We start from the raw sequence: 19,393 nt of genomic DNA, 5'->3' as shown, positions 1-19,393 counted from the left end.
ATGTGCAAACTCCACACAGACAGTTGCCCGAGGGTGGAATTGAACGCGGGTTCCTGGTGCTGTGAGGCAACAGTGCTAACCACTGAGCCACTGTGCCACCTAAATCTTAGGAGGCCACTTTCAAAATGAGGAAAAATGCCTCCCAAAACAGTAAGTACATGTCGTAGAGAATATTTTAGTCTTTCTGCTGTCATTGGACGAAAGTAAATTCAAGAATTAGCTGAGTGGACAGTTGACATCGGAGGAGATTGAGCGACAGGAATGGTAAATGACATTTTCTGTTTTGGGACTGTTGTTACTGCCAAATATCCTGCTGAATGTGGTCACACGGGAGCACTGCCAACATAGCAGGTGGAATTCCAACTGCATTGAGATTTCTCGCTTATGGTTCACACGGGGGAAAATGCCTTTTTTTTAAAAAAAACCTTTTCTTCCGAGGAAGCGGGCATTTCCGGCTGGGCCCGCATTTATCATCCATCCCTCATTTCCCTGGGCGTGAGCTGCCTCCTGAAACCGCTTCAGTCCACGGGGTGAGGTTTGGGAGGGATTTCCAGGATTTTAGCCCAGCGACGGTGAAGGAATGTCAATACGGTGACTCCAGGTCAGGCTGGCGCATGACCTGGAGGGGAACCTGTATGTGGTGGTGCTCTGTTTGCCAGCTGCCTTCGTCCTTCTAGATGGTCAGGGTCACAGTTTTGTGAAGAACTGGAGAAGCACCTGTAGTGTTACTGCCCAGCACCTAGTAGATGGCACACACTGGTGCCAAGCTATGCCAATCCCTCATTTACAACATCCCAAATCACTTTGTGATAAATTAATTTTTGCTTGTTACATAGACAAGGGGTTAGGTTTCTCAGGTGCGATTTTGCAAACTTTACGATTTGCTATAATACTGGATTTTTCAGTAATAAGGGATATAATCCTGATGATCTTCAACGGTGCTTTGTCCACACTATCAGTAGGTGGCAGTAGCGAACCTGACATCCATGCCAGCCTTTTCCATAATGTGCAATCTAAACTCAGGAAATTCCTACATTTCAGTTTAGTGCCGGAATAAAGAGGCCAGACCTTCGGATTTGGTTTCATGTCCAGGTCAATTCAGAAGCAGCACACATTGACGGATATAACACTGAATAAGTTCACACTTGTCACATTATTATCCGATTAGCAGAAGACACAGCCCATGTCAAGAAGTGCTGCTAGGGAAACCTGCAACTTCAATGCTTTAGAAGTGCCATTTTAAAATTAGACAGTGAATGGACTAAGTCAACGGAAAATACTAATGGGTTGAGGCTCAGGTGTGCCTGGTTTTGTACTGCAGCTGACCAGGCAGCATCAGAGGAGTAGGAAAGTTGACGTTTCAGGTCTGAATGTCAACTTTCCTGCTCCTCTGATGCTGCCTGGACCACTGTGCTCATGCAGCTCCACACTGTGTTATCTCTGACTCCAGCATCCACACTGTGTTATCTCTGACTCCAGCATTGGCAGATCTTACTATCTCCTAGTACTACAGCTGGTGCTTTACTGTAGAGACCTAATTGTATAACCTTGCATGGCAATGAGACATCTTATCATTAAGAGTTCACACAATACCATGCTATTTGCTTACATACACTGCATGAAGACAGAGAGACAAGGGTGGAGTGGAGGGATCTGATAACACAGACATTGTCCTTCAGACAAGAGGAAAAGCAGCAGAATGGATTCCTTGTTCCGTTTCCCCAAATCTATCAACAAATGGACCAGAAAGGTTTAGTTATAGAGAAAAGCTGGATAGCCCGGAACTTTTCACACTGAAGCGTAGGAGGTTGAGAGGCGACCTTGTAGATGTTTATAAAATCTTGAGGGGTACAGATAGAGTTAGTGGTATAGCAAGAACTGCAGATGCTGAAGTCAGAGATAACACAGTGTGGAGCTGGAGGAACACAGCAGGCCAGGCCCTTCTTCAGGAAAAAGAAGGGTCCCAACCCGAAATGTCAGTTTTCTTGTTCCTCTGATGCTGCCTGGCCTGCTGCGTTCCTCCAGCTCCACACAGAGTTAGTGGTAGTTGTCTTTTCCCTAGGACATCGGTTTTCAAGACTAGGGGACACACTTTTTAGGAGAGAGGAAAGAGATTTAAAAAAGACATGAGGGGGAAAATTTTTTACACAGAGGGTGGATGCAGGTCCAATTACAACATTTAAAGGACATTTGGATAAGTACATGAATAGGAAAGGTTTGGAGGGATATGGGCCAGGAGCAGGCAGGTGAGACTAGTTTAGTTTGGGATTGTGTTCAGCATGGACTGGTTGGACCAAAGGGTCTGTTTCTGTGCTGCATGAATCTATGACTCGATGGCATTTGTGCGTGTGTGTTTTTTTTTTAAATCGGTCTGTTGGCTGTGGAGTGCAACCTGGCATCAGTTTGGACACCAAACCATTCCCAAGATGTGAGTAAATTTCCCGTGTCACTCCAAGTGGAATGCCGTGCTGTCATGTAGCTAACAGAGCTCTCATAAGGTCGAGACAAGGGTAAAAGCAGAACAAGAAAAACGAAGGCATCCATTTATGATATTGCAAATTGTCAGCCAACATGTTGCAGAGGGACTAAATAAAGAGTAATGGTTATTCAGAAGTGGAGTGATTGAACATGGAATGATTATAAACCACAATCTAAATGAGGTCATGGGAATGATTGTTTAATTATCGCTGGGGCCATAAATCTGCTTGGTAATCCTCTGTTTGAGGCAGTCTGTGTACCAGCAGGAACTGTAAGAGCCAACACCCATTCGCGTTTGAGATGTGTGAAGCCAATAATCTGAATGGCGCCCAGTGTCTCACCCCTGCTGGACCTTCGCCGATTTCTCACATTCCTTGAGATGATCAGGTGCACAATTCACAGATTATGACCAGCCACTGCTTTGGAGATGGAGAATTGTCCGACAATGCTCAGACAAGTTTCACCAAATTTGAAAATGAAGAGAAATGATTGTGGATTGTGGCATCCCCAATTCCATTGAATTTACCGACCCTTTTTCCAAAAAGATTAAAACAGCCCTCAGACTCACAACACTATTTCAGGTTTATTAACTGGTAAACTGCAATCAGAGAGAAATATGTTCTTACAATAAACCACAGGACATTTCCTTTTTCTTACCACTCTCATGATCCCACCACTTCACTTCTATTCTTCAGGAAAAGTGTTAAGTGTAAATGACTGGGTAAGTCTTTCTCACCTGTGTTTCGACGGGGACAAAGAGCACAGTCCATACCCCAGGCTTCTCCATACATACAGCAGCACTCAGTATAGGTAGTCCTCCGATCCACCAGGGGTGACCCACAAACAATTTGACTGCTCACAGCCTGCCAGCACACATCCTCTTCAGTGGTTTGTTCTGAAAAAAGACCACAAGGACATAAGACATAGCAGCAGAAATAGGCCACTCAGCCCATCGAGTCTGTTGTGCGATTCAATGCGATCATAGCAAATATCCTCAACTCCATTTTCCTGCCTCTTCCCTATAACCCTTATGGATTAAAATTCTGAGATAGTAGGAACTGCAGATGCTGGAGAATCCGAGACAACAAGGTGCAGAGCTGGATGAACACAGCAGGCCAAGCAGCATCATAGGAGCAGAAAGGCTGACGTTTCGGGAGAAGGGTCTAGGCCCGAAACATCAGCCTTTCTGCTCCTATGATGCTGCTTAGCCTGTTGGATTAAAATTCTGTCTATCTCAGCCTTGAATATACTTAATGACCCGGTCTCAACAGCCCTCTGCAGTAAAGGATTCTGCAAATTCATTCCCCTCAGAGAGAAAACTCCTCCTCATCTCTCTCTTCAATGTGTGACCCCTTATTATGAAATTATGCCCCCAGTCCTAAACTCTCCCACAAGGGGAAACAACCTTCCTGCATCTACCCTGTAAAGTTTCCTAAGATTTCTGTATGTTTCAATGAAGTTGCCTCTCATTTTTCTGTATCTGAATGAGTACAAGCCCAATCTACTTAACCTCTCCTCATAACACAGTTCCTGCATACCTGGTATCAGCCTATGAACCTTCTCTGGTGCTGCCTCCAGTGCCAGTATTCCAGTTGTGATGTGACTAGGGCCTTGTACAGTTTTATACTCAATTTTATACTCAATTCTCTTTGTAACAAAGGCCAACATTCCAGTTGCCTTCCCTATTACCCGCTGAAACTGTGTGCTTTTTTTTAAATGACTTATGCATGAGGATGCCCAAAGCTCGACCTGCTGCCACTTTCTGCTGCCTTTCTCCATGTAAATAATTTTTAGCTTCTCTATTCTTCCTGCCAAAGTACATAACCTCACATTTCCTGCATTATATTCCACCTGCCAAGGTTTTGCCCATTCACATAACCTCTGCTGACACTTTGTACCATTCTCATCATTTACCTTCCCACCTACTTTCATGTCATTTGCAAACTTAGCGACAATACATTCACTTCCGTAAATAAATATTAAATAATTACGGCCCCAGCACTGATCCCTGCAGCACACCACTAGTTGTAGGCTGCCATCCAGAAAACGCCAACCTTATCCCAATGTTCTGTAAAAGCTTAGGGAAGGATACTATTCAATGTTGCATTGGGATCACTTTGTGGACACCCACACACATGCGCCATGGTTTCGGACATTCATGTTTTTAGGGACATGAGGAGGAGGCCGTTCAGCCCCTTTGCATGGTTCTGCAATTCAGTTAGATCATGGCTGATCTACAACACCTCCTCCTCAGTTTCCTAACCCTTAATCCTCTCAAAAATCAATCAATCAATAAATCTCCCCTTTGTACTGTCAATTGATCCCGAGTCTCCACAGCTTCCAGTGGGATAGAGTTCCACGATTACACTACATTCTGTGGAGCATTCCTGGCATCAGTCCTGCATTGCAAAGCTCATATTTTAAGGCCACGCCCTCTTTGTTGTGGGCTTCCCCAGAAAAAGAAGTTGTTTTCTCACTATCTGCCGTCAAATCTTTTTAATCATCTCGTGCATCATGCTTTTGAAGGTTAGCGGGGAAAGCGTGCTTGTATGAGCAGCAACCCAGGGCACTGAAGTGACGAGATGTTGGTAGGAAAGAAACAAATTAGGGTCACGTGTGCGTTTTGAGTGCGAAGGAGCAATCACTCAGCAGCCGCTCAAAGTGTGAATGACAAAATATTTTCCTCTGTGTGGGTGGCAGTTCTCCGATAAGTAAGTCCAAAAAAATAAAGAGGATTTTAAAGTGGGAGGTCTCGGATAGCAAGACAATGGGTGTTTGTACAGCTGCTGCTTTTCTAGATCTTAGCAAACTTTGAATGAATGTGTTACAGCGGTGCCTGACCTCCCCCTTGCCACGTCCCCCCTGCCAGCACAGCAGTTGGTGAAACAGATTTATGAAACACAGTTGGATATCGATGCCTGTTGCATCCGAGCTTCTGTATTCACTGTAGAGAAGGACGATGTGGGTACAGAAAGCAGGAGGGAGGGCTGTGATTGACTTTAACAAATTACCGTCGAGAGGTTTTAACAGGCTCGGATAAACATCAAGGCCCAGATGAGATGAAGAGATAACAAGGTGTAGAGCTGGATGAACACAGCACGCCAAGCAGCGTCAGAAGAGCAGGAAGGCTGACGTTTCGGGTCTGGACTCTTCTTCAGAAATTGGGGAGGGGAAGGGGATTCTGAAATAAATAGGGAGAGAGGGGGAGGCGGATAGAAGGGTCCATTTCTGAAGAAGGGTCTAGACCCGAAACGTCAGCTTTCTGCTCCTCTGATGCTGTTTGGCCTGTTGTGTTCATCCAGCTCTACACCTTGTTATCTCAGATTCTCCAGCATCGGCAGTTCCTACTATCTCTCCCCTCAGATGAGATGAATCCCAGGCTGCTGTGGGGAGGCGAGGGAGGAGATTGCTGGGGCTCTGACATTAGTTTTCAAATCACCTCTGGTTGCAGAAGAGGGGTCAGCACACTGAAGAACAGCTAATGTAGCACCACTACTCAAGAAGGGCAGTAGGGATAAATCAGGGGGAACTATAATGTAGGAGCAAGATGTTGGGATCCGTACTGAAAACAACAAATGCTGGAGGTCACAGCAGGTCAGGCAGCATCCATGGGGAGAGAGCAAGCTAACGTTTCGAGTCTGGATGACTCTTCATCAGAGCTGGAGTGAAGTATGGAGGGGACAGCATTTATGCCATAGTAGTGGGGTGGTGGTGGGGTGTAGACTGCTGGGGGAGAAGAGATGTTGGTAGTTCAGATTAAGTGATCCGAATGTGAGAGTGGCAAAACAATGGTGTGTCTAACTGCCAGACTGGAAAGAACAGTCAGTGCCACTGGGATGGAGGGAAGGGAGACAGGACATGGTGACAGAGAATGTAACAAGTAAAGCTAAAAGAAAAGGAATGGGAGTTGGTTCACAATTTGAAGGTGTTGAGCTCAATATTAAATCCAGAAGGCTGTAAAATGTATAGTCTGAAGATAAGATGAAGTTCCTCCAGTTTGCACTGTTATTCACTGTACGCCTGTGGTAGGGAAACATTTGGAAACTATTCTGAGGAATGGAATTAATCAACAAGTGGAGAGGCTAGGATTAAACAAGGAAAACGTGGCTTTCTCAGGGCGAGGTTATATTTGACAGGTTTGACTGAGTTTTTCAAGGTGATTAGGTGTATAGATGAGCGTAGTGCAGTTGACAAAGTCTATGTGGGAGTTTTTGTGGTTGTAGGGTAGGGGGTGCAGGAAGAAAATGCCAGATTTCCCTGAAGCTTTATGTAAAATGTTGTTTCATTCAGGACAGGCTGCATAATGGCCACTGGATAAATGCATGTCTCCCTTCCCCTCCTCCCATCCAAATAACAAAAATGTGCATTTTTTGCAGCACCTTTAACATCCCAAGGTCCTTCTGTTCTCAGTCAGGAATTTCATGCTGAGACACAGAAAGAACTGGATTGAATTGAATTAGCTTTATTGTTACATGTACTCAAATAAGCACAGCAAATAGTTTACAACTCGCCACTTACAACACCATTTTAGGTACAAAGGTATCTTGGTAGAATCCTTAGTTCCAGAATAGAGAAATGAAGAAAAAATAAGTTACATTACAGATAAGAGGTCAGTTTTAAGTAGGTTGATGTCAATGTCATTCAAGCCTTTTTTGAAATAAGGGGCATCTGATATAATCTGCAGTATAAAATGAATGTAAATCATTGCAACCATGCCAACTAAAGCAGTTGTTTCTGCCACGGGGACATACCAATAGTGTCTGGAGGCTCAATGCAACGTTTCCCTGAAGAGTCGAGGATCATTGGGTATGTGCAGAAACAGTTGTACGAGCCGTCAGTGTTAATGCATTGACCATCGATGCAATTTGATGGATCCTGGCACTCATCGATATCTAAGAAATAAAATGAAATTTTGCACTGCCCGACATCATCATGCACAGAAATGTTGGAAAGCTTGCCAGCAAGGTAGTGCAACAGATCAAAAATAAAACAAACCACAACGCTGAATCTCAGCTACCGTGAGAAACACTTCAATTCCAAATGACAGCATCTTTACAGATTTAAAATACAATTTTAGTTCCTGTTACATAATGATTTTCACAAGAAGAACTGAGGAGCAGTGCCAAGGATCAGTGGATTGCCATAGTAACGCAGATCCAGAACTCAGACCGGCCAAAGCAAGAGGAACACTCCCAAATCTCCTTAAGCAAAAAAAATCAAACGAGTTACTTTGTGAGTATATGATTCGACAATATCATTGATCTTATTTCTGCTACAATGTGAAACAAACCCAGGAAATCATCCCTCCTCGTCTTCATTGAAGCAAAGAATTATACAACAACAGAAGCAGCTCCATATCCCACATGCTTAGCCTTTGATACAGCTGCCAATTTAGTCCCATTCCTCTGCTCTTTCACATTCCTGTTTCTTTTCAAGTATTTATTTAGTTCTCTTTCATTCATTCATACTAAATGGCAAGCAACTTGCGAGTTGTTCTTTCTGGTCAGAAAGAGGTCTAACACCATCGCATGCTGTTTTTTACCTTCCTACAGGTGAAATGCCAGCGACCAGTTGGTACAAGTTGCAAAACTCTGATAGGGACTATGTCAGAATACAGAAAGAGACAATGTCCATATGCAGTGAGACCAGGACAACATCCAGCTCAGGCTGATAAAAGGCAAGTAACATTTGCACCACACAAAGACAGAATCTCTAACAAGACAGAATCTAACCATTAAAATAAAACAAAGAACTGCAGAAACAATCAAAAGCAGAAATTGCTGGAGTAAGTCTGTGGAGAGAAGAACAGAGTTAACATTTTCTGAAGAAGGGTCCAGACCCGAAACGTCAGCTTTCCTGCTCCTCTGATGCTGCCTGGCCTGCTGTGTTCATCCAGCTCCACACCTTGTTATCTCAGACTCCAGCATCAGCAGTTCTTACTATCTCTGAGTAACATTACAAGTCCAGTGAGCCGCTTCAGAATAGTTCTGAAGGAGATTCACAGGACTTGAAACACTGGCTCAGTGATTAGCTGCTGCCTCACAGCACCAGGGACCCGGGTTCAATTCCACCCTTGTGTGACTGTCTGTGTGGAGTTTGCACATTCTCCCCGTGTCTGCATGTGTTTCCTCCTGGTGCTCCGGTTTCCTCCCACAGTCCAAAGTTTAGGTGGATTGGCCTTGCTGGAATTGTCCACAGTGTTTAGGGATGTGTAGGCTATGTGAGTTAGCCATGGGGAATGTGGGGTTACAGGATACCGCAGGGTGCTGGGTCTGGATGGGATGCTCTTCGGACAGTTAGTGTGGATTTGACAGGCCAAATGGCCCATTTCTGCACTGCAGGGATTCTGTGATTCTATGCTGCCATAATCTAACTAATTACCCTCAACACTCAATGGCATTACCATCACCGAAGCCTCCACTGTCAACAGCCTGGGATTAAGGGTGGCACGGTGGCTCAGTGGCTCAGTGGTTAGCACTGCTGCCTCACAGCGCCAGGGACCTGGGTTCAATCCCAGCTTTGGGCAACTGTCTGTGTGGAGTTTGCACATTCTCCCCGGGTCTGCATGGGTTTCCTCCAGGTGCTTCGGTTTCCTCCTACAGTCCAAAAATGTGCAGGTTAGGGTGGATTGGTCATATTAAATTGTCCATAGTACCCAGGGATGTTTAGGTTAGGTGGGTTAGGCACAGGGAATTAGGGGAATGGGTCTGGGTGGGATGCTCTTCAGAGAGCGGTGTGGACTCGTTGGGCCGAATGACCTGTTTCCACACTGTAGGGATTCTATGATTCTATTCTATGATTACCATTGACCAGAAACAGAACCAAACCAGCCATATAAATACCAACAGCAGAGAAAAAGTTTGGAATCGATCTACAAGGCAGTGTGACGGAATATTCCCCACTACCTGGATGGGTGCAGCTCCAACATCACTGAAGAAGCTCCACACCATCCAAAACAAAGTCACTCACTTGATTAGCACCAGATCCACCATCTTTAACATTCATTCCCTTGACTACTGAGGAACAGTGGCAGCAGTGTGCATCATTTGTACGATGCGCTGCAGCAACTCATCGGGACTCCTTTAATAACATCTTCCAAATCTGAAATCCCTCCACTCTAGGTCACAGGCAGCAGATGCATGGAAACACATCACATGCAAGTTCCCCTCCAAGCCATCCACCTTCCTGTCTTGAAACTATATTTGTGATCCTTCGTTTCCAACATCCTGGAACTCTCTCCCTAAAACATTGTGAGTGTACCTACACCACAAGGCCTGCAGCGGTTCAAAAGGGCAGCTTTCACAAGGACAATTAGAGATGCAAAATAAATACTGACCTATGAAGAATAAATTTTACGAAAGATGGGTACCATACTGGGCAATAATTGCTGCTAGAGTAGGAAGGTGGGAGGTACTAATAGTGACCCAATCACATTAAAGGACAGCAATGTGGCAGAATCTTTTAGAAGTTCATCCTGGAAGATCCTGAATACCATCAAGCTGACCTACCCATATATGGAACTGGATTCCCATGACAACCCCATGTGCCTGTCTACTACATGGGTCAGAGAGTGGAATGTGGATAATCCCCATCTCCAGACCTACAGCTAGAACTACGAGAGGAATATTCCTTTCACAGTAGCATAATCTAGCCATATTATGCCAAGAATCTAGCCAAACCTCAGCAGGTGATTTGCGCAGAATCTGTAAAGATACAGGGCTGGATTTTCCAAGGAATTGGACTCTCAGCAGGTTGTCTTTTGCCCATTGTTTCAGACTCACCGGAAGAGTTCCACATTTCTGATGTGAGATTTCAATCAGGGCTCGTTCAGAAATGTGGAGCGTACTTCCATTCTGACAGCCTTCTTACAGACCAGAACTGTCAGAGGAAGTCAAGCCATGTCCCCCTTCTCACAGCAATCACTCTGTAATAAAAGGTCCAGACCCACAAACGGCCTCTCTACAGCTGCTGTCAAAACGCTAAGTACCTGAGGTAAATCGAGGTTAGGGTGCTGGGAGGGTATGGGGCCAAGTGGGTAGAATGGTAAGATACCAGGTAGACAGGCTGCCAGAGTGAGGGAAGAGGGATTGGGTCTGGAGTTGGGCAAGGGAGGCACTCAGGTCCCGGTTGGGGGAGCAGTCAGTTCATTGGCAGAGGAAGGGGGCTCAGGTTCAGAAGAAAAGGGTGGTGGAAGGGGACTCGGTCTGGAGCAGGGAATGGGGGGCTCGGGTCTGGAGCGGGGAATGGGGGCCTCGGGTGTGGAGCGGGGAGTGGGGGGCTCGGGTGTGGAGCGGGGCATGGGGGGGCTCGGGTCTGGAGCGGGGAATGGGGGGCTCAGGTCTGGAGTGGGGAATGGGGGGCTCAGGTCTGGAGCAATGTGGTGGGTTGTCTTCTGGCAGAAGTCAGTACAATTTCTTGGTGGTGAAGGGGGCCATTGTTGTGGTCTAAGGGAGCAGAGTGGGGGAAGTAAACATTGGGTCCGTTTAATGCTTACTCAAGAGTTAGAAGAGGTGTTTAATCGACTAACTTTTCCTGAGAAACTATCTAATTTCATCAGAACCCTGTGAATTCTGATTTAAATGCATAATATTAGAGGATTCCAGTAATAGGAGAATTGCCCAGTGGAACCTCCAGTCCCACAGCAATTCCTTCTGTTCTGATGGGGAGTCTGTATGTGGAGATGACCATCTGACATCAAAAATTCTGGGCCATAATTTACACCATTTCTTCACGGTTGCCATGGACATCCAGCGGTCATTCTAATGGATGATCTGGAGAACCCCCACAGAAATGCAACCCCAGTGCACTGTGAGCATGTTCCTACAAGCTTTAGCATATTTATTCAAGCCTCTCGCCATTTAACATTTCCACAGCAACAGTGGGAACATACCATCGGAATCTAAAGGCTGCGTGCAGCGTTTCCCCGAAGGATCCAGGACCATTGGGAGTGTGCAGAAACAGTTGTACGAACCTTCAGTGTTAAGGCATTGCCCATTTACGCAACTCGCTATATCCTGACATTCGTCGATATCTAGTGTAAAGAATATTGATCAAATGTTACAGTTTGGCTTGAGAGAAAGAGCACAGCATCGCTACAGTTTCCAGCCCATTACCTCCTGAACCTGGAAGGAAGGATGGGGAGAGACAATACCATCTAAAAGGTCAAAACAGTGTGGAGCTGGAGGAACACAGCAGGCCAGGAACAGGTACATGATTTCTGAGGAAGGGTCTCGACCCAAAACGTCAGCTTTCCTGCTCCTCTGATGCTGCTTGGCCTGCTGTGTTCATCCAGCTCTACACCGTGTTAGGCCAGGAACATAGCTGCCTTTTCATCAATGTTTCACCAACTTTCCTGCTCCTCTGATGCTGCCTGGCCTGCTGTGATCCCCCAGCTCCACACTGTGTTATCTCTGACTCCAGCATCCACAATTCTTGCTATCTCACCATCTAAAAGGTACAGCTCTAATGGGAGTGCAGGAACCGCGAGAGACCTTGACAAGAGAGTACAAGACAAGCACTTCACCGGACTAAGCAATAAATGCCACCCTTGTTACTGATGCCTACACATCCACAGTGAGTAATGAAGAAGTAAACTCATCTTAGATGACAAACTCATCTTAGAAGTAAACTCATCGAGTGACAACTGTAGAGTGTGGTAGAAGCATGGGAGGTCTTAGGTTCATTCCCTAGTGTGATCCCAGATGGTCGATCTTTGTACTGACAGCAGTGAGAGAGCTATCCATTCATTTACTTTTCAGGACAACAGAGGTCCAATAGTATATCAGTTTTGTTTGCTGAACAGCGATCAACTTTTTTAAAAGTTTATTCGCAGGATGTGGGTGTCTCTGGCTAGGCCAGCATCTATTGCCCATCCCTAATTGCCCAGAGGGCAGTTAACAATCAACCACATTGGTGTGGGTCTGGAGTCATATATAGTCCAGACAAGGTAAAGATGGCAGGAACTTCCCTAAAGGATATTAGTGAGCAAGATGAATTTTTCTAACAATTGGCAATAATGTTATGGTCCTCATTAGACTCTCAATTTTTTTTTAAAAATCGAATTCCAATTTTAAAAAAAATTAAGAATTCCACTATCTGCCAAGGGAGGGATTTGAACTCAGGTCACCAGAACATCGCCTGGGTCTCTGGACTAATAGTCTAGCAATCATACCACTAGGCCATTGCCTCCCAAACTGTTACAAGGCTCACAATATGTGGGCCACAGGCCAAGGCTAATACTAAATTGTCAGTGGCACTCACCCTGTCAATTTGTCGTGTGATAGGGCTCCCAACTGAGGCACTGGGCAAATGTTACCAACCACTGTGCCCTAGTTTGAACACCGCCATTGGGGCGGAAGAAAGGCACCTAGGCCTGGAGTTTAACACAAGGCTGACCTGGCTTCTTACAGATGAAAGAAGCAAATAAAACTCTCGATAGATCTCAACATCATTAAAAAAAATTCCGCTGTAAATCCAGTCGCCTCCTACCAACCCCCAAAAGTCCACTTCTTTTTTTTTATACCTGATGTGTACTTCCAGCATTGCATACTATTGTCTGCGTTTTTTTCAATATTATGCCTCTGAACAGTTAAAGCTAAAGCTTCACAATAGCAATAAAGAATAAAAAAAAGTTGTTTCTACTGGTATGTTTATCTTCTGATTGCTACTTTGTACATAGTTCAACACTGTACATTAACCATGCTATGAATGTCCACGATGTATATTTGGGTCCTGGAAGTGAATCATTTCTCAAATCGTGGCGAAAAAAAACATTATCTCACTAAAATAATTGGGCAAATGTTATACAAGTTAGGGATAGTGCCATTAAAACTGGCCAACAGCCTCAGCAAAACTGCTGAGGGAAATCAGCAGGAGACTGATCAGAAAGTCCAGCAGCCAGGCCCAAGGTCTATGTAAACCTAGGGTCTGGAGTGGGAATGGGAGAGGCAGCGAGACCAAGGGTCAGTGAGTGAGAGAAAGAGAGAAACAGCATGGGCCGCGGGTTCCACAGCAGAAAGGGAGGAAGACTGGGAAGGAAGACTGGGGAAGTGTTCAGGAAACGGAGCTGATATAATGGGGCTTGAATTTGCATGAGTACATGAAATTCCCAGCTCTTAGGAAAGTGCTTCGCTTCTCTGAAGAACTGACTGTATAAGAGGTTTCAGGCTGGCAAGGGCAGAGTATCCATTCCATTTTAACAGCTACATAGCAGTGTGCATTCAAAGTACACACAGCTACCCTTAGAAACATCAAAACTAGGAGCAACAGTAGGCCATTCAGCCCTTCAAGCCCTTTCTGCCATTCAATATAATCACGGCTTATCCGGTATCAGATCACAACATCCCTGCTTTCTCTCCACACCACTCAAAGCCTTTAATATCTTTAACACTTTTGTTCATTATAAAAACCCCCAATCCCTTCATCCAACTCCATACCTTGATCTATATCTCTCTCTCATTTGTTGGTGACCTAAACATCAATACGGTCACATTTGTGCTATGTTTTCAATGTTACTAAGCATTATGAAGTAAACTTACCAAGACATTGCAGTTTGACTGGATCATAATAGAAGCCTTGTCTACAGTAACATTCGTAGCCAGGCTGTGTGTTCAGGCAAAAGCCATTCTTACAGATCTCTTGTCCAAATAAAACACATTCATCAGCATCTGTGAACAAAAAAAAAGTACGTTTTTAAATATAATAAACTGACCGCAAAGATAACATCTGACTTTAATCAAACTAGAGTGTAGTATGCTCCGAAACATTCCCTTACAATCAGCCATCACTTGCCTTGGCAATGGTGCTGCAGCCAACATGAGTCCCATACCCACTGAGAGGTACAGACAACACAGATGTTATGTAAAAGCAAAGTACTGCAGGTGTTAAAAATCTGAAATAAAAACAGAACATGCTGGAGAAATTTAGTACGTCTGGCAGCACCTCTAGTGGGAGAAGAAAGGAGTTAACATTTTGAGCCCATTATTCGGAAGTTCTGAAGAAGACTAAAATTGGACTCAAATCATTAAATCTGTTTCTCTCCCCACAGATGCTGCCAGGCTTTTGTGTTTCTCCAGCACTTTTGGTCTTTATTTATGTTGTTTTGTTTCAGAAAGCAAGTTAATGGATGATGTAATTCGAGCCAATACTTACTCAGTCTCACATTTATTTACAGAGTGAGACATTGCAAGCACGTACCTCCAAACTCAACTATGCCACTGTTCCAGTGAGTTCTATTTAGACATGCTCAAGTGAAATCCATATTAATGCCCTCCACATGCATATAATCAAACATAATTGATAAATAATTAACTACAATAACCTTCCAAGCACAAAGCTAGAGCTCATGGGCTTCAAATTAACAACTGGTAGACCTATTAGAGTCATACAGCATGGAAACAGATCCTTTAATCCAACCAGTCCATGCTGAGGACAATCCCAAACTAAACTAGTCCCATCTGTCTGTGTTTGGCCCATATCCCTCCAAACATTTTGTATTAATATACTTATCCAAACATCTTTTAAATGTTGTAACTGTACCCAAATCCATCACTTCCACTGGAAGTTCATTCCACACGCAAATCACTCGCTGTGGAAAAAAGTTGCCTCTCATGTCTTTTTTAAATCTTTCACCTTTCACCTTAAAAATATGCCCCCTAGTCTTGAAAACCCCTACTGAGGGAAAAGGCACCTGCCATTCACCTTATCTGTACCCCTCATGATTTAATAAACCTCAATAAGGTCACCCTGATGATTACAGCTAAGAAGATTAAGACGAGAATTAATAGAAGATCTGAAATTGTTTGAAGGGCTTTGGTTAGGTAAATTGTTGAAAAACCATTTGCACTAGTTTGGTGAGTTGATATCTAAAAAGGATTAACATCATCAGCAAAGCAAAAGACTTGAGGTACAGGCAGCTCTGGTAAGACCAACCCATGACCCATTCCTAACTGTCCATGAGAATGTATTGGTAGCTCACTACCACCTTCTTGATGACTGACTTGCTGGGCCTTTTGAGAGGGCGGCTAAGAGTCAACCACTTCACTGTGTGTCCATAGACATACATAGGGCATACTGAGTAAGGACAGAAGATTCCCTCCCCTAAATACATGCGCAAACCGGGTGTACTTATCCAACAATCTAGTCGTTCCACTTCTGCTATAACTGATCCCAGCTTTTTAATTCCAAATTTATTTAATTAACTGAATTCAGATTCCCCTGCTGCCACAGTGGGATTTGCTTCCAGATTACATGACTACTTGCACAACCATTACACTTCCATTTCCCTGAGTCTCTGTCCATAGAGAGTTGCTAAGACATGGACTAGCTTCACAAAACTAAAGGAAGCTGACTCTGCGATTGCTTTTAAAGGAGCTTTGGAAAGAGAAACAATAAATGCTGGAAGCTGACACTGGAGAGATGAGCAGCATGGCCCTTTTTGCTGCTATTTTGTTTTTGATTGAGTTCTTAGCTGCAATACCCCCGACAAAATCAGCTCCAATTAAAAAAAAAGTGATAGCTCTTCCAGGGGAAAACAAACTACCTGGGTGTTTGGTTCTGAATGGCATTGTTAAACATTGCGATAGGTCAGCTCTGGGATACAGGAAGTGTGAAAGAACTAAAGGTGCCACAGTTCCAGAAGTCCCTCATGCTGCTCTCTCATTAGAGAGAGAGACGCCTGGTGGTGAGTTTAACCTGAGGGTCACCACACCTGAGACAAGGGGCAAGTTGAGAAAGTGTGACCATGGTGACTTCAGCCAGTATTGGACCTGCTCTGTTGGCATGACAACCCAGCCAACTGAGCTGAGCATAGTGATAGGCAGATACACAGATTGTAGCTTTGGCGACCATCAGATATCATGGTCAACACGGCAAGTTATAGAGTGCCAGTGACTCAGATGAAGTCATTTGAAACCTCAGTGGACATCGTCCCAGCCTTTGTACAAGTGCAACTCAGATTCTCAAGCCCTCGCCAAAGGGGAAAACCTGTGCATTTTCACTGGTGATGGCTGAAAACTGAGAATCTTGAGTGATAATGGTCACACACACCGGAAGTATCCTTTGGGAAGGGTACTTGTGTTTCCTTTAAGCACACAGGGAAGGTAACAGCAAATGACCTGATGTATTCTTTCCCTTGTCAGATGGCTCATGGTTCACTGAAGTTGAAAATGAGAGGTTTTCATGAGCAACTGAAGGGAAAAGTGCAACACGACAGGGTGTGGAAAAATATCAGCAGAAAACATGCTCTCAGCCTGATCACTAGTACACACCTTGAAGGATAGGAAGAAACTGATACTTATTGGGCAAGGCGTAGATATCTAAAGGGAAGGCAGTGCCTGCTCACTACAGAGATAGGCAAAGAATGATATCTATAGAAATCGGCAGTGATCTGTAACTATAGAAACTGGCAGTGATTGGTAACCATAGGGACTGTCAGCGATTTATAACTAAAGGGATCAGTAGAGACTCTGATACACCCACCTTAACCTGCCCCTCTACCTCTTGTAACAGGAAGGAATAACTTGCTTGCATGTGGCAACAGAATTATAATGTACTTTAGAACAAACAGATTTTTACAGTGAGCGTGGTCTATATTTTGCCTACTGAAGTCACATTTACAGAGAAATATTAGGATAGAACATGATAATCCCAGCTAAATGTAGTTACTCTCGTCTCTGTTGCCAGTCTCCAAAGAGCAAATATATTGTGCAGCTGGTCTGCTTCTGGGCTTTTGACAATGAAATTTGGAGACAGCTGCTGAGAGACAAATGGCCTGGGGTTATCTCCCTCCTTTCAGGTTTGGGGTAGAAAGGCTAAAACATCTTTGACTTTGGGTGATCGTGGAACATGGCATCCTGAAGGCTTTTAAATTACCTGCACATTACACATCTCAAACAATTTTCGTTCCCATGGACCTTAATGGAAATGACAGGTGAATAATAGGGTGGTTGAACCATTTGTGATTTATCCCCCATTGCCCCCTGTACAAATTACTCCTGAGCTTGTGCTCTCTATCCCAGCAGTATCGCTGAAATTGGTAAGACAGAAACTCCAACTGGGCATATCCAACAAAGTGCAAAGTTCTGTGACATCTGTGCTGACAATAACTTACATTTATGGGGCAAATTTAAAGCAATAAAACATCTCAAGGCAGTTTCAGCAGTGTGTGATAAAGCAAGATGTGGCAGCAAGGCACATAAGGCTATATTAAAGGAGATTGTTCAAAGCTTGGGTGAGGAAGTGTGTCTGAAAGGAGGTAAGTGAGGCAGCAGGTTGGAAAGATGTAGGGAGGGAATTCCAGAGCTTAAGGTCAACGCACCTGAAGGTACAGCCCACACTGATCAGGGATGGTCAAAAGCTAAAGTTCAACCAATGCTGGCACCTTAGAGAGTTGAGAGGCTGGAAGACATCACAGAGATGCGGGTGAGGGGTGCAACCATGGAGGAATTTGAAATCAAAGGTGAGAATTTGCAGGTCAGGGAGCACAGTGATGGATGATAAAATATAGGAGGTAAGCCTGGAGTGCACTGGATTAGTCAAATATACAATTAGTAAAAAGGAATAAGGGTTTCAGCAGAAGATGGGCTTGGCAGGATCAAAGTGGGTGATATTACAGAGACGGTAAGGGGTGGTCTTCCTGATGGTACGTGGTAGGAAGATCACCTTGGGGGTCAAAGATGAGTAGCGTGACCTTGCCGAATAACTTTTGGCATTTCTACTCTGTCCTTTACCTCTGTCCAGACCAGGCAAACTGTGTGGTTACTACTGCCAAATAAGTTGAACTGCAAGTCAGATGGTAATATATGACATATGCAGAATTGCACCTGTTGTATCTACCAGGTTTTGCCGGAAACTGCAACTGTACATGCACAGAAATTTGCACATGGATAACTAAGCTTTGTTGACACATCTAAAAATATGTTAAAGCACTAAAGCAGCGTTGTAAATTCCTCCACATACGCAACTGCGCTTTTTTCAGAAGCTGACTTATTTTTTTGAGACTGGTTGGATTCCATTTGAGCCAAAGAGTAGGTGTTTAAACAGACTGAAACATGGCTCATTCCTATTGTCAATGAAGTGTAAATCAGCTCTGTCTAGACTGACATGGTCTGCGTTTTATAATTCCCTGTTCACTTTGCTATTTTCAAACATTACTGCTTTAAACATGGGCAAACATGCTGCCCCTTGCAACAATAAACGCTTAACCGGAATTTACAGAAGAATAGGCCTTTTCAGTTAAATGGTAACTTGGAACAGGGTCACATTCAATGTCCAGGAGAGTAACTGAAGGCTCAAATCTTTTTCTGATCTGTGAATTCGAATATGTCAATGCAGTTGACTGATTTTCCCGCACTAGAAGCACAAATACAGTTTGCAGACAGATTGGTTGATTAATAGTTTATGCCATTCGGAGAACATCTTGATTAGTGTGTTCTCACTCATCCTTGAAGGGAATATTCATGAATAGGCACAGACTTGCAGTTCCACCAGTTTTTAGGTAGCTACTCATCACCTGTTCTCTCAATGTAGACAGAGGTATGAGCTAAATAAGATTCCGTCTGTAACGGGGGTACGATTCTGTTGTTAATGGTGGGGTAAGATTCTATTTGTAACGGGGGTACGATTCTGTTGTTAATGGGGGGGTAAGATTCTGTTTGTTTGGAGATACGATTCTGTTGTTAATGGGGGGGTAAGATTCTGTTTGTTTGGAGATACGATTCTGTTGTTAATGGGGGGGTAAGATTCTGTTTGTTTGGAGATACGATTCTGTTGTTAATGGGGGGGTAAGATTCTGTTTGTAACAGGGGTACGATTCTGTTGTTAATGGGGGGGTAAGATTCTGTTTGTAACAGGGGTACGATTCTGTTGTTAATGGGGGGGTAAGATTCTGTTTGTAACAGGGGTACGATTCTGTTGT

At 44.2% G+C, this 19,393-nt stretch overlaps 1 protein-coding gene across 1 annotated transcript in view; it reads right to left on the bottom strand.

Moving 5' to 3' along the window:
• Positions 1–3,050: 3,050 nt before the first annotated feature.
• The window catches only part of ltbp1 (latent transforming growth factor beta binding protein 1), a 294,397-nt gene continuing 278,054 nt past the window's right edge, over positions 3,051–19,393 (bottom strand). Inside the window, exons 27-31 of the mRNA XM_048601362.1 lie at positions 14,016–14,144; positions 11,369–11,509; positions 7,230–7,370; positions 3,215–3,373; positions 3,051–3,076 (exon numbers count right to left, since the gene is read on the bottom strand). Coding sequence (XP_048457319.1) covers positions 3,051–3,076; positions 3,215–3,373; positions 7,230–7,370; positions 11,369–11,509; positions 14,016–14,144 — 596 coding nt within the window. The remainder of the gene's footprint in view (positions 3,077–3,214; positions 3,374–7,229; positions 7,371–11,368; positions 11,510–14,015; positions 14,145–19,393) is intronic.

Source organism: Rhincodon typus, chromosome 9, assembly GCF_021869965.1.
Source record: "Rhincodon typus isolate 14 chromosome 9, sRhiTyp1.1, whole genome shotgun sequence".
NCBI lineage: Eukaryota > Metazoa > Chordata > Chondrichthyes > Orectolobiformes > Rhincodontidae > Rhincodon > Rhincodon typus.
This window is presented reverse-complemented; position numbering and strand designations above follow the sequence as displayed.